The sequence below is a fragment of the Helianthus annuus genome, chromosome 10 (genome assembly GCF_002127325.2).
Source record: "Helianthus annuus cultivar XRQ/B chromosome 10, HanXRQr2.0-SUNRISE, whole genome shotgun sequence".
Lineage (NCBI taxonomy): Eukaryota > Viridiplantae > Streptophyta > Magnoliopsida > Asterales > Asteraceae > Helianthus > Helianthus annuus.
Window position 1 is genome coordinate 180770667 of NC_035442.2, and position 16620 is coordinate 180787286.

At 35.1% G+C, this 16620-nt stretch overlaps 1 protein-coding gene across 5 annotated transcripts; it reads left to right on the forward strand.

The window, feature by feature from the left end:
• Positions 1-8836: 8836 nt before the first annotated feature.
• LOC110886993 (protein ELF4-LIKE 3) lies at positions 8837-10193 on the forward strand. 5 transcript variants are annotated; one of them, XM_035978880.1, is made up of 3 exons: positions 8861-8997; positions 9453-9543; positions 9702-10193. In XM_035978880.1, exon 3 carries the CDS (start codon positions 9722-9724, stop codon positions 10034-10036), a length of 315 nt encoding a protein of 104 aa, XP_035834773.1. In that variant the 5' UTR covers positions 8861-8997; positions 9453-9543; positions 9702-9721; the 3' UTR covers positions 10037-10193. The 5 variants fall into 5 exon arrangements, with proteins under 5 accessions (XP_021990572.1, XP_035834773.1, XP_035834772.1 ...); XM_035978879.1 differs by having other exon boundaries at positions 9458-9543; XM_022134881.2 differs by having other exon boundaries at positions 9458-9537.
• Positions 10194-16620: the final 6427 nt, after the last annotated feature.

Genomic DNA, 16620 nt, shown 5'->3' on the forward strand with positions numbered 1-16620 from the left:
GCAAGCAACTTGGATGATGTCGCCTTCGTTTAGCTCACCATCGTTGTTGTCCACACCGTTGACAATCGTCTCAAATCTCGCACTATCCATATGAATCATCCGAAAACGTGAATAAAGTGCGTGCACGGTTCGGATGGCCTCCCACCTACGCATACAAAATTCATGGTAAACTCGATCCTAAAACAGAGATGTGGGTAACGGAGGTTCATGGTTGGTCACCGCTATGACCCACGATTCGCATAACGCAATATCCGTTTCTACGGTCCATAAAATAACCGACATTTCCAAGTGTTTTTTTGGTAGGGTGTTTTGACATGTAAAATGTGAGAAGTGATATGTGGGTTAAGGATATATAAGAAGAGTAAGAAAATTTACTAGCCATTTGAGGCAACGGCTATTTACAACATCCAATAAAAGCATGCCATGTTGTACCCAATTGCCCTTCCACGTCGGTGGAATTCCTCCCACCCACTAAACAACTCCAGTAACAATGCATTGTGCGGTGTGGGGTGTGTGGCGTGGCCTAAACGCCACAAATCCACACCCACTGTAACAACTGTCACAAAAATCAATAATTAGGATGATAATTAGTCAATAAGGAAACCCTAATTGAGACACCCAAGTAATTCTGTATTAGCCCTAAAATTTTCAGAACAATCGGAATCAGGATCAGGGCCCCTAAAACTCAAAGGGGGTAAACCCTAGTTGGACGTTTAACTAAATTAAACGTTGTGTAGATTTGATTGGTCAATTTCATTGACTCAGCTAGGCTAGTCCCACGCGTGGCAACCTATAGTCGGTTTGTACCCCTTACGGACCGTAAGGGGGTCAGGCTTACGGTCCGTAAGCTAGGCCAAAATTTGGCTATAAATAGCCGACCTTGGGACTTGAACAGAGAAGAAGAAACGACGCTCAGAAGTTCTGTATACGTCGAATTAGAGCTATAATACTACAATTAACACACATGATTCACGAGGTACTGCCACAATCAGGGTAATAACTCGATCGCTGTTACGATTCAACGTCCGATCGATTGTAACTATCCAACGATTGTCCGAGTGCTGCTCAAATTGCGCTTGTACTTTGATTATTCGTCGTGATTTTGACTTGAATATTTGAGTGCTGTTCGAATTCGGACTATGCTCTGTTATTCGTTGTGAATCCGATTGAATTATTAAGTATCGCACTTGTTAATCGATGTGAGGGTTTGATCTCGTGAATTGACGTAACTGCTGAATTAGTTACTAACCCGGTTGTGTGTGTGCATTGTTATTTAAATTAGATTAATCACAGGCAAATCAGTAAGGCTTAAACTCTGCTCGTTAAATCTGCAATGTGAGTCATTCTCTTTTCTCACAGTTTGTGAGTCATTCTCTTTTCTCACAGTTTGTGATTCATTCTCTTTTTATCAACTGTTTTACAATACCCCAAGTTATTTTCAAAATGTTATAATTACAGGGATTAAGTCGTGGTTATCTTGACCGCTGGCTAGTGGGGTATTGTGCACATTACTAATTTTTCACAGTTAGGCAATAAGCCCTAACAGGGGTTAGGCTAATAAGACCTAACAGTGACAAAACGTCACTAATTGGGTGACTGGACCCAATAGTGGTATGACCATCGTCACACGGGTGGCAAGGCCAGATATAAAATAAGATACTGCCATAGTAATCGCTCTTATGCTGTAATTTATAACAATGTGTCATTTTATAAAACCTGAATGAACTCACTCAGTATTTCCCGCTGACAAAACCTTTTTAAAATGCGTTTCAGATAATTACAGTAGATTGGAGTAAGAATTGGATCCGACACTGAAGGACTTCAAGAAGTGGCTTATTTTATTAATTAAATCAAATTAAGAAATATTGTTTTTATTAAAAGCTACCTTTGTAAAACATGGAATTTATTCCATTTATTTAAATAAAATCCGGTGTTTCTAAACTCTGATATTTTCCTAACTCACGGTCCTGATGAAATTTCCGCTGCAATGTTTTTCAAAATAATCACCGGTACCACTGGACTGCTCACGGCACCGATTCCGGCCAGATGGGGTCGGGGGTCGTGACAGTAATGGTGGTATCAGAGCTAAGCCACTACTTTAAGCCTATAAGTGTTGTGATAATAATACTTAAGCTTAAATAAAAGAGTTAGGAGATTGCTATTAACTGGTAGCACATCTGATAGCATTTAGACTTGAACATAAGAAAAGATGCCTTAGTATAAGCTAAGCCACTTGTTTAAAGCAATTAGGTGTTATAATAATATCTAAGCTTAAACGGAAAGTTAGAAACTTAATATTATCTGACAGCACTCTGAATGATATTTAGACTCGAACTTAAGAATTTTGTCTTAATATAAGCTTCAGGATAAAATTACTTATATAAGTATAAATAAGTATAATTGGTATTCAATAAGAAGAACGACTAGCAGGCAATAGCATTTATTCTTGTTTATTGGTATTACTTGGTCAAAAAAAAAATAAAGATATATTATGGAAATACAAATTTCCTTGATTTTGGATAAAAGCCCTGATAAAAAAGAGGCACTTTTTGAAAAGATACTGTTTATGGGAAATAGGAAATTTTCTCCGGCAAAACTGGGTATAGAGTAGCAGACTCTCCAGCTTGTCCGGATATACTGAAATTACCGCTCCGGAGCGAACCTGATAAGACGGGATAAATGGTATGTCAAACCAGTAACAAGATTTCCCTAAATAGTATCATGACCAAATATTTGACTGGTTTTTGGAAATATGAATCTATTATATACATTTAACCCTATGAAAGGTATGTATATTACAACATGTGAAATATATAATATAGATATATCTATAAGAAATTCCAAAAGCCATAACAATTGATAATTAAGAATAAAGCACAAGTATATGTAACAAATCTAGATTCCTTTATCAAGAATCTCTTACATATATCGATATCAAACATTATTTCGTTTGATCATCCACCTCGTAACTCGAGCGTCAACATAAAACAGTGGAAACTCTATAAGCTGGAACACCATCAAAAATATAAGAATTTCCAATACATTACCATAAACTATTAACGCCAGTAAGAAGCATGTAAAGTTGTGATAATGCACAAGAAAACACATGAAACTTAAAATATACGTCCACAGACGTTGAAATATATCACACACGACTTCCAAGGCAAGACCTTTGGTTAATATAAATTGGGCACGATGACACCAATACTAATTCTGTCCGTAGAAGAACTACTAATCAAAAAGAAGCACTTTGCCACAAGATCCTACAAACCATCTGAATATTACTAAGGTACGTTGAAACAATATTTCACAACCATAGGTGCACAGTCTAATCAGAGTCATGATTATTGGCACTACAAAAGAAGTCATGTACCTTTGCAAATCACCTATTTCATTTCATTTCATTCGACATTCCTTGGTAATGTCACTTAACAAAGGTTATCACACGAAGTTCCAGATAAAGTTCTTATATTTCCTTCATTGCAATTCTAACTTCTGCCTATAAATAAGTTGACTTTCGTGTTTCTACTTCTTTTAATGGTCATCATACCATAAAGATTTCTTTCATAGTAGCAAATATTGATCCATTTCATTTCTTGGTAAATCTACACGGTACACATGCACTGTTTGTTGTACATGTGGTTCATTTGAGTTACAAAGACCATAGGAGGGTTTCATTCCAATTTGTTGTTTTATCAAAAGTTCAAATCTCGTTTTACTATACTTGATCTTTGAATTTATAAACCACGTTTATTGACTCTTTGATATCGAGTCAATAAGTTTCTTGAAAAACTCAATTTCCTTTAGCATACATGGTTTTTGTTGTAACCATATCCAAAATTTCTTATTAATACATGAACTCGTTTTGTTTACACCAAGTTCAATTGTTTGAACTTGCTCGCATTACGTATTCAATTCAAAGTCCCATATGATGGATTGAAGCCATCATATTCAAAATAGTCCCAATAAGCACTTCAATTCTCTTGAACCATAACATGCTTGTTTAGTCTTCGAATTCATCAAATCATTTTATTTGATTACGATCACCTTGTGGTAACATTTTTTCACAACATTTGAAAATTGCGCTAATCTCGTTTAAATTATTTATTTTTGGTAAATATTTGTAATAAAATATTAATAATAGTAGGTATTAATATTATTTCTAGACATTAAGGGTATTATCAAGACATGTATTGGATAGAGTAGCCTTAGTTAGGCATGGACTGGCCACCTATGCTTAAACAAGGCAGCACTAACCAATATCCGCCGTGATAATGACTAGTTAATTAAGTCATCATACTTATTTAGTAAATTTCAATTATATGTAAAAATATTTTTATATTATATATATAGAAATATATATACTTTGTACTGTAAAGAGAAGACATATTTTCATAAAACAATTAAAGGGACGAATAAAATTATCTAAATAATTGTCTAAGTATTCATGAACAAGACATATTATAAATAAATGTTCAACTTGATTAATATTTCACAACTATTAAATACTTATAGAAATATTTTTTTATATATATATATATTAAAATATCAAATGTCATTTACGCAAGCCAATATTTAAGTATGCTTGATATTAAAATAAACATTTATTATTCTACTTTTATGATTTAAAATACCCTAATCTTATAGTTAAACATACTTGATTTTAAAAATGATAATCATGAGTTCTACGATATTGGATAAACCTATTTATAAAACATATATCATTATTTTGTCAAAATTTACCACGGATTTGATATTTTAAACCTATCTATATTTATTATTCTACTTTATGATAACATAAAAGGAAAAGGTATTTAGTAAATCAAAATATCACCTATCTTTAATCAAACATTTTGATTAAAATCATCTGAATACAATTATATATTAAGACGAAAATACACTAACTTTATTGTCTTTTCATGTATTCTTACAAATCACCCATCACAGCACATTGAATTTCTCATATCATAATTCAATATTTGACGAATCATTTTTATGTTATCATTTCATTTTGAACACTGTCAATATTAAGTCTTCCTTAGGTACCAATCAAGTAAGTTTTCTTCTGACAAAGAATTTTATTAATTCCAAAAAGTTCTTCACATTCATTCTAAAAATCTATAGATCATATATCTTTTGGCTTAAACATAATCACCTTGGAAACTATATCATTTCACCAGAATATCTCATCTATTGAAATATCCAAATTCGCTTCCTTGAAATTCTCAATTTCGAAAACGGTGAATTTATTCGGTCATCATAATTATTGAATTCTTTCAATCATTATAAACACTTTGTAGCGTCCGAATAGATTTGTAGCCTGTGCTAAACCCTATTCATGCGCCATTTGTTTGATTTGTCATATTCTTGGTACAATTATGTACTCAGATTACGATACACTAAATTCTATTATCCAGTACCATTTAAGTAAACGATATTGATTTTCGGATAATCATTAACAAATCATTTTCCATACTTCCATTCACAAATAGATATTTATCAATTCAGAATCTCCCTCAATTAATCAAAGTAAGTTCGTTTCAGATATTGAATCCAATTGTTTCTATAAATCATTTTACTTTCAAAACTCATACCACTCAAAATATCTTTTGATTCCATCCCACGATACATTGCTTCTCTTAAATTAAAAGAAGAAACATAAACCCCAAGAAAATATCATAATCCAAATCTCGAGGATGAGATTTTTCTTAAGGAGGGGAGGATGTAACAACTGTCACAAAAATCAATAATTAGGATGATAATTAGTCAATAAGGAAACCCTAATTGAGACACCCAAGTAATTCTGTATTAGCCCTAAAATTTTCAGAACAATCGGAATCAGGATCAGGGCCCCTAAAACTCAAAGGGGGTAAACCCTAGTTGGACGTTTATCTAAATTAAACGTTGTGTAGATTTGATTGGTCAATTTCATTGACTCAGCTAGGCTAGTCCCACGCGTGGCAACCTATAGCCGGTTTGTACCCCTTACGGACCGTAAGGGGGTCAGGCTTACGGTCCGTAAGCTAGGCCAAAATTTGGCTATAAATAGCCGACCTTGGGACTTGAACAGAGAAGAAGAAACGACGCTCAGAAGTTCTGTATACGTCGAATTAGAGCTATAATACTACAATTAACACACACGATTCACGAGGTACTGCCACAATCAGGGTAATAACTCGATCGCTGTTACGATTCAACGTCCGATCGATTGTAACTATCCAACGATTGTCCGAGTGCTGCTCAAATTGCGCTTGTACTTTGATTATTCGTCGTGATTTCGACTTGAATATTTGAGTGCTGTTCGAATTCGGACTATGCTCTGTTATTCGTTGTGAATCCGATTGAATTATTAAGTATCACACTTGTTAATCGATGTGAGGGTTTGATCTCGTGAATTGACGTAACTGCTGAATTAGTTACTAACCCGGTTGTGTGTGTGCATTGTTATTTAAATTAGATTAATCACAGGCAAATCAGTAAGGCTTAAACTCTGCTCGTTAAATCTGCAATGTGAGTCATTCTCTTTTCTCACAGTTTGTGAGTCATTCTCTTTTCTCACAGTTTGTGATTCATTCTCTTTTTATCAACTGTTTTACAATACCCCAAGTTATTTTCAAAATGTTATAATTACAGGGATTAAGTCGTGGTTATCTTGACCGCTGGCTAGTGGGGTATTGTGCACATTACTAATTTTTCACAGTTAGGCAATAAGCCCTAACAGGAGTTAGGCTAATAAGACCTAACAGTGACAAAACGTCACTAATTGGGTGACTGGACCCAATAGTGGTATGACCATCGTCACACGGGTGGCAAGGCCAGATATAAAATAATTTACTGCCATAGTAATCGCTCTTATGCTGTAATTTATAACAATGTGTCATTTTATAAAACCTGAATGAACTCACTCAGTATTTCCCGCTGACAAAACCTTTTTAAAACGCGTTTCAGGTAATTACAGTAGATTGGAGTAAGAATTAGATCCGACACTGAAGGACTTCAAGAAGTGGCTTATTTTATTAATTAAATCAAATTAAGAAATATTGTTTTTATTAAAAGCTACCTTTGTAAAACATGGAATTTATTCCATTTATTTAAATAAAATCCGGTGTTTCTAAACTCTGATATTTTCCTAACTCACGGTCCTGATGAAATTTCCGCTGCAATGTTTTTCAAAATAATCACCGGTACCACTGGACTGCTCACGGCACCGATTCCGGCCAGATGGGGTCGGGGGTCGTGACAGTAATGGTGGTATCAGAGCTAAGCCACTACTTTAAGCCTATAAGTGTTGTGATAATAATACTTAAGCTTAAATAAAAGAGTTAGGAGATTGCTATTAACTGGTAGCACATCTGATAGCATTTAGACTTGAACATAAGAAAAGATGCCTTAGTATAAGCTAAGCCACTTGTTTAAAGCAATTAGGTGTTATAATAATATCTAAGCTTAAACGGAAAGTTAGAAACTTAATATTATCTGACAGCACTCTGAATGATATTTAGACTCGAACTTAAGAATTTTGTCTTAATATAAGCTTCAGGATAAAATTACTTATATAAGTATAAATAAGTATAATTGGTATTCAATAAGAAGAACGACTAGCAGGCAATAGCATTTATTCTTGTTTATTGGTATTACTTGGTCAAAAAAAAATAAAGATATATTATGGAAATACAAATTTCCTTGATTCTGGATAAAAGCCCTAATAAAAAAAGAGGCACTTTTTGAAAAGATACTGTTTATGGGAAATAGGAAATTTTCTCCGGCAAAACTGGGTATAGAGTAGCAGACTCTCCAGCTTGTCCGGATATACTGAAATTACCGCTCCGGCGCGAACCGGATAAGACGGAATAAATGGTATGTCAAACCAGTAACAAGATTTCCCTAAATAGTATCATGACCAAATATCTGACTGGTTTTTGGAAATATGAATCTATTATATACATTTAACCCTATGAAAGGTATGTATATTACAACATGTGAAATATATAATATAGATATATCTATAAGAAATTCCAAAAGCCATAACAATTGATAATTAAGAATAAAGCACAAGTATATGTAACAAATCTAGATTCCTTTATCAAGAATCTCTTACATATATCGATATCAAACATTATTTCGTTTGATCATCCACCTCGTAACTCGAGCGTCAACATAAAACAGTGGAAACTCTATAAGCTGGAACACCATCAAAAATATAAGAATTTCCAATACATTACCATAAACTATTAACGCCAATAAGAAGCATGTAAAGTTGTGATAATGCACAAGAAAACACATGAAACTTAAAATATACGTCCACAGACGTTGAAATATATCACACACGACTTCCAAGGCAAGACCTTTGGTTAATATAAATTGGGCACGATGACACCAATACTAATTCTGTCCGTAGAAGAACTACTAATAAAAAAGAAGCACTTTGCCACAAGATCCTACAAACCATCTGAATATCACTAAGGTACGTTGAAACAATATTTCACAACCATAGGTGCACAGTCTAATCAGAGTCATGATTATTGGCACTACAAAAGAAGTCATGTACCTTTGCAAATGCCGTTGCGGTGAAGGGAGGGAGGAGAGAGAGGGGGTGTGTGTGGTGGGGTTCATGCCATCTCTCAATCAATCACACTTTTTTTTAAGTTTACCACTTCACCAAGTGTCTAACCATTGGCAACACTTTTCAGCATAGTTTAAACACTTTTCACTGATTGACGTGACGTACTCTGATTGATTGATTTTTTGGTTTATCAGTTTCGAGTGTGTAACCACTCCTTATACCCTTTACTCTCAAACACATGTATGTGAATTAAAGTAACTAGTATATTATATGCGATGTGGCAACAAATATTTTCTCGTATTCATCAATACACACACATACATCGGAGAGAGATTTAGATTTTAGAAAGAGACTGTCAAATCTCCATACTCTCTCTCTCTCTCTAAAATTCCATGTTTTATTCTCTCTGAATATAATGCTCCCGGATTTTCAAGGTATTAATCTAAACAATTTATGATTCTTTGATTGATGCCCGGCAAACGGATTCCTCCACTTCTAGATTTTTTTTTTCTTTTAAATATTATTATATATTGTGTTGTTACTGTAGATTTGGATTTCAGTGGAATCAATGAATCTGTTTTGTTTTTGTGATTAAATTCAAATTTCTTTTCACAGTCAGTCACTGTGTGTAAGATATATGCGTTTTTGAGAAGTTAGCTCTTTTTGGTTTGGTGGGTGTGTGTTATTTATGAGTAAAAAGCCTTCCCCCTTTATGGAAATGAAATCTCCTTTTTTACATCTCATACATATTATCTCATCATCATCATACCCTGAATAATTACAACAACACAGTGAATTATTGGTTGAAAAGGTGTTCCAGGGGGCAAAACCGACCCATGGACTAAGTTGTGGGTTTATTTGGAGTTGTAATTTTTAAGATTTGGGTTAGTACAGGTAGTCTGCCTATCTCAGCAGCAAGCACACTGAAAAAATAGGAAAACGCTCACCCGACCAACCGACCACAGTTAACAGAGGCTAAGGTTCGATTTTGATTTCTGTTTCTCCTTAATTTTGATTTTCTTGTGGATCTGAGCTTTGAATTCGTCTTTCTTCTAAAAGTGGTTGGTTGCTTCAAAGTAACTTCCTGGCTGTTTTATCCCTAAATTTCTTATTAAAATCTTTTTTTTTTGGGGGTCAGGTCAGGTGATTTTGTTTGTGATGGAGGGCAATGGAGGGGGTGAATTAGATGGGAAGGTGTTGCAGACGTTTCAAAAGAGTTTTGTTCAAGTTCAGCACATTTTGGATCAAAACAGGCTGTTGATCAACGAGATTAACCAGAATCATGAATCAAAGGTCCCTGATAATCTGAGTAGAAACGTGGGGTTGATCAGAGAGCTCAACAACAATATAAAAAAAGTTGTTCATCTTTATTCTGATCTTTCATCCAATTTTTCCAAGTCAGTTGACGTCAACTCCTCTGAAGGGGATTCGAGATCAGATGCCAAGAAGAGGACTAGGCCTCCTACTGCTTAATTAATTCTTATTTTTTTTTTACAAATATTATTCTCATTTAAATTAGATTGTAAGTTTCTTATCTAGTACTACTTTTCAGAATAACAACCCACCGTCCCTGTATATCTTTCTTTCAATCTAATTCAGTAATTGTAATCTCTCTTTTTTACCATATTAATTATTGGGTTGATCTCCACGTATATATTTTAACGCACAAAGTACAAGTTAAATCAACGGGACATGACTTGATTTGTAATTTGTACATCACAAATCATTATCTTGATGATGCTTGGTGGAAGACAAGATAGTTTAATTAGACCAAAAAGAAATTCTTAAAAAGCACACATTTCTATCATGTTTATTACATGTTGTCTGGGCCAAAGACTTATGATGATGATGATGCGTGTAAAACGTTAGCACAACTTATCATCTTTTTTTTTTTGAACGGCTAACTGCTTTCCACGTGTAAACCCACCCTTTCGGAGCTATGTCCAAAGGCCGACTACTCGACCACCGCTAGAAAGCGTAGCACACCCCTGATGCGCGGAAACCCCGTGGAATAGGTAAAACCGCGCCCCCCCTTGGACTCGAACCCGGGTAAAACCCCGGGCCAAGCCTTCACCGAGATGTCCAAATACCCAGCCTCAGCCAGGGATCGAACCGGTGCCTCCTAAGAAGACAGCCGGCTTCCCCACCAACTGAGCTGGGATAAGTGGACAGCACAACTTATCATCTAACCGGTCAAATTATAGAGAATGAATGACAAACTTAGAGGTGTTTGGGACAACTTATTAAAATTCATCATTTTTTTATAAAATAAAGACCGATAAATTAGAGACATACTGTGAGTTGATATATTCTTAAGATCAACGTCTTGTTTCGTAAACATCCATATAAGGACCTCATGCTTCAGAAATATAGATTTAAGAGGCTCAAAAGTGATTAACCCCAAAAATTATGTTTGTGTCTCCGACACTAATGAACACATAGTGTTACTTAGTCTAAATCAAACCTTAATTAGACACACCATCAATTCTAAGTCATACATATATAACACAAATATGAAATTATCAATGACGTGTGTGATTAAGACGTGTTCTGACTAAATAACAATTTGAGATTGAAATGGATCAGGTATGGCTAATCCCAGTCCCATATCCAGTTGCAAAATCATGTCTTATACTTGGCCCATTACCCGTCAGGGCATCGGACATACCTGTGGTATACTGGTGTGGCCGTGTATAATCATGTGTGTGTGTGTGTTCTTTTTGATTAAAAATAGTAAGAGAAGCCTATGCGGAAAAAAGGTGACTAATGGAGTAAAAAGTTTGATTAAACTTATACTGATTCAATTTAGCAATTATAGAATAATTGATTTGGAGGAAAAGGGTGATCTTATGAGCTGTTTAACCACCTTTTTGTTATCAGAATCGTCAAAATGTCAAAAAGGGCCATATTTCTGATGTCTCCTTTTGGGATTTTCTCATCATTTCTTCAATCTAACTTTCTTTTCAGAAGTTTGGAAAATCAAACTACTAGGTAAAACTCATAATTCTTTATTTAAACATACATTTACCATTACATAATTACATAAATACGATGGTTCAACCTACTTTTTTTCCCTAAAAAATAGCTTTCTCAAATATTGACGTGTTTCATAGGTCCGAGTGTCACTCGACACACTATGTTGCCGATCATTTATTAAATTAATAATCTTGAGTAATTGTGAGCTTCATAACCCTTATTTATGTGTAATGTTGTTTGTACCTCGTTAGGTTTATTGAGCACATCCATTATTATTTGTACTACAAGTGGTATAGTTTCAAAAAAAAAAAAGATAAATAAAATCCAATAATTAAAAAATGTATTATTGTTGTTGGACAAGATAACTGAAATCTAAAGCCACTTCTTCTTCTGGAGCTTTTAGTACAACAAAGTGGTGGCAGATACTGTTTGTTGTGCAGTAGTCTTTTTCTTTCTACCAAACTCAATACTTCCAAATCCTTTAAATCACTGCTTTACAAATTTGTACATTACGTATCAAAACTTGGACAGCACCTGTAGTTGGCAATTTTGTAAAGAGACACAACGCAACTGTACCTTGATTCTTGAATTTTTGTTCTACTTTTTATGATTTGTATGAAGCAGAAGCACACAAAAACTGCATGCATACATCTCTACCCCTGGCTGGCTGAAACATATAGCAAAAGATACAGATTTAACATTACTCTTTATTTTTTATTTACTTTTTCATAAATGAATCTCCCTGTTTGATAAATATATACACACATATGTATCGGTTTCATTACACAACCCACCAATTTTTAAGGTAAAAAAAAATCATTTTTCTTTTAGATGTGATGCATAATGTGGTTGTGTAACTGCTACTCCACTCTTATTCTAACTTGCATTATTTTATGCATATATTTAATTAAAGTTGATCCTGTAATGAACATTTCTGTACATACGTGTAATATTAATATAGACATTAATAAGTATTAATTTGTTGGATTTGAACGGCCTCTAATCTTTCAACTTATTGTTACTTATCGGCTTAGCTGATGTGATGAATATGGACAAAATAATAATTGATTCTAACGATAATCTTGTTAGTTCACAGTCATACACAACCACAAACTAGAATCTGGGATAAGAAGAGTGATGGACATTTGACCATTTTCTTTAATCATTATTATTTTCTTATTTATTTGCTTGTTTTAACCAATCAAAGTATTTGATAGTGAAAGAACACCTAAGGATTTAATACATTAGAGAGTAGTTATGAACATTCAAAAGCCACCAAATAACGACCAGTATGATAAATTGTTTGATTATACTTAATAATTCATACAACCTTTAAACATCTGGGTTAGGGAGGGAGGGAGGGAGGGGTCTTAGGTTAAGTCCCACACAAACGACAGGGATTAAGAAATTTAGCGTTCAAAAAAATTTAGTAATTCATAATGGGATTTCCATATACCCTCCAAAACTACTCTGAAGCTTTTTTTTCTTTAATTAAATTGGTTCTTTTTAGGATTTTTGCTAAAAAAAATTGTAAAAAATCTTTCGTCAGACCGAGTTTTCTAAGTTCTCACAACTCGTATAAGTTTTTTTTTCCTAATATTTCATATTTATATATAGTGAGGTTAAAAGAAAGAACGTAAGAAATAAAAAGTCATGCTAGTGGCATTGAGAAAGAGATGTTTATGAGAATAGAATAGAATAGCGACCTCCAATCAGATGACGATGGGGGGCCCTTAAAGGTTCTTCCTTTTTAGGTTGGAAATGGACTTCTAACAATGTTTGTTTATCTCCTTCTATGCCTATGTTCGTTTTTTCTCCATTGCCTTTTATATAAACTCATTATATTATATTATATGCTTCTTTTCGTTTGTGTCTTCCAATTTATATATTTTATTCACAAAAAATGGTACAAACGTGAACGTGTCTTCAGCCATACAATTTTAGATACAACATATTCATCATACTTCATCCAGATGCCTGATGGATGTTTACATACAATATAATAAATAAAGGAAAAATTACACTTTTCGTCCTTTATGTTTATAGCAAGTTGCAATAGATGACCTTTAACTTTAATAATTACAATCACAATCCTTTATTTGTAAAACTCATTACACCTTAGGTCCTTTGACTCTAACTTTGTCAATTTTAAACGTTAAGTCATATCATGTGCACCTCATGTGAGGGCATTTATGACTTTTTACACCCTCATTCTTCCCCCCACCCTTGTAAAACACCCTTCACCCTATGTAAAAAAAAACCACAGCCTAGGCCATTACCACCACTACAACATTTATAACCTTCAAATCCGGCAAAGAAGATGGTGGTGGTTTGGTGTTGCGGTTTTTCGTTGTCTGAAACACTAGCAGGTCCAAAACTCAACTCACCGGCGACTCTCCACTAACCATCACATCACATGTCTCCACCACCACCGCGCCGTCGTCACTCACCAAACCCCATCCTGCCTCCCTCTCCGACCTCATCTTCTCCGCCTTCTCTCTCTTCGTCTTCTACTCCTCTTTCCCCAATTTCAACCCTAACCCTAACCGCCGCCATCTTCTTTGCCAAATTTCAACCCTAACTCTTCCCCCAATTTCAACCCTTAACAACAACGAAATGATATGCACAAGTATAAACGCCGATTCACCGGAAATTTCGAGAACCACCGGAAAACGCTCGTAACGATGTCGTTCAATCCCAACCGTTTTTGAAACCTGACATTGAATCTGGATCGGATGATCCGTTATATCCGATGATGGCAGAGTCGCCGGAGCGCCGGTGGTCGTTTATTCGGAAGATTTACTCGATTGTTGCCGTGCAATTGCTGTTAACGGCTGCTGTTGGTGCCATTGTTGTTACGTATCATCTGATCGTGACGTTTTTGACCACCACCAACGGTGGATTTGCTTGTTATATCCTTCTGATTATTTGTTTAAATAAATTATTAAACATATTGGTAAAATTACAAAGGTACCCTCGTGTGCCTTACACATGCCATAGTTAACTGAAAATTTTAACCAGGTTATGGTTAAAGGACGTAGCGTGTAATGAGTTTTACAAATAAAGGTCTGTGACTGTAATTATTGAAGTTAAAGGCTATCCATTGCAATCCGATACAAACATAAAGGACGAAAACTGTAATTTACCCATAAATAAATGAATCGACTAAGTGGGCCCACTCTTTATTTTATACTCCCAATATTGGAAATCTTTATATTTTTTTTTCACATAAAAACTTTAAGGACAATTACACCAATATTGGAAATTGATTTACTTTTTTTTTCTGTTATTTATATAAAGAAGAGTAAACTGCAATTTTACTGTCTAGGGTTAGAGCTAATTGACACTCTGACTTCCTCCTATGGAAACATCGCATTCTGACCCCCCAACTAATGAGAAACCTTGCAAAATTACCCCCTGTCATTAAAAAGTGTTTAAAGTCAACCTAACTTATAAACGGTCAAAGGGTATTATTGTCCTTTCCACTTGGTTTTTATGGCTTACTCAATAAACCAACCTATATATTAAGTTATTAAACATCTTACCCCCTAAGCTTCCCACCACTTCCCACACCTTCCACCACCGGCGATCAACTCCCCACACCTTCCACCACCACTGGCGCCGGCGATCAGACTCAGGCGAGCTTCCACCACCACCGGCGATCAGACCTCGGCGGCCTTCCTTCCACCACCGGCGATCAAACGCAGGCGACCTTCCTTCCACCACCTGCGATCAGCTCAGCTCCAGCAAAATGCCGATCACATCCACCATCAGAGAAGTCTTGTCGCACATGTCATGTAAAATCGAACAAGTAATGTGGTTATTGAACAAGTAATGTCAGGTAAAAGGGGAATCACTGAACAAGGGTTATTAGAAAATAAACAGGGGAAAGGGGAATCACTGTGTAGGAATGTGGTTGTAATTGTATTTTGGAACATTGAGCACATACTGTTTTAATGATGATTCAAAAAGAGGATATGGTGCTACTGCTTAGTATGTGTTTCTTTCATGTATGGAACATTGAGCACATACTGTTTTGGAGTTGATCATTTCCATGCATGTGTTTCTTTCTGGGTTTGCAGTGGACATGAGGATGAGTGTTACACTACGATCGATTGTGTTCTCGATGGTGGTGAAAATGTGAGGCCGCCCTTTCTTGCACTTCCAGTTTCCCCCTCAGCGGGAAATGGTTGCCTAGTTGAACTCTAATATATAATCTATTTATGTAGTCTGACTTTAGGAAATTTTGGTTTAATATGTATGATAACTGTATATATATGGTTGCCTAATTGAACTCTAATGGTATAATGTTTGATAACTGATAATGTTGAACTCTAATGCCTAGTTGGATGATTTTGCATGTTTGGTATCATTGGATACCAAAAGGATCCTTAGCTTGTTGGGATCATTGCATTTCTTTCTGTGTTTGCAGCAGGTTTGCATGTTTAGAAAGGTAGAAACTGCACCATGTTTAGAAATTGATGTTTGCAACAGGTTTCAATGTTTGCATGTTTGTTGGTGGAGACTGATGTTTACAGCAGGTTTGCATTGCATCAGTTTAGGTAGAAAGTGATGCTTGTTTAGAAATTAATGTTAACTGATAGAAACTGATCATTTGGTGAGTTGATGATTGTCATGTCTAGTTAATCTATTGTCGTTGATGATTAGTGTGTACATAATTGATGAGCTAAATGCGGTCTATAAAAACTAAATCTAATATAGACACCCTAGTTTTAAATTTATAAACTAAGGCTCTCTAAATGCTAAACCACTGACATGCAAGTGTACATATCGAACGTAGTAATGCCTAATGAAGTCCGAGTATCGAATCCACGAGACACTAGCGACGCTAAACTAGACTCTGACTCAACTAATTACTTAACTAGTTTAATTTTATGTTTTTGGGATTTTCCTAATTCTACTAAAGCGAGTAAATAAGAAAACAAAGCAAGCAAGCAAGATGGTGAAGTGATGGGAAGCAGACAATGATGAGAAAAAACTACCCAGACTTCGAATCCCTATGACCAACCCATGACCTCTAATCCTGACCAATGGCTAAAGCTCTAATCTACCCAGAAAAC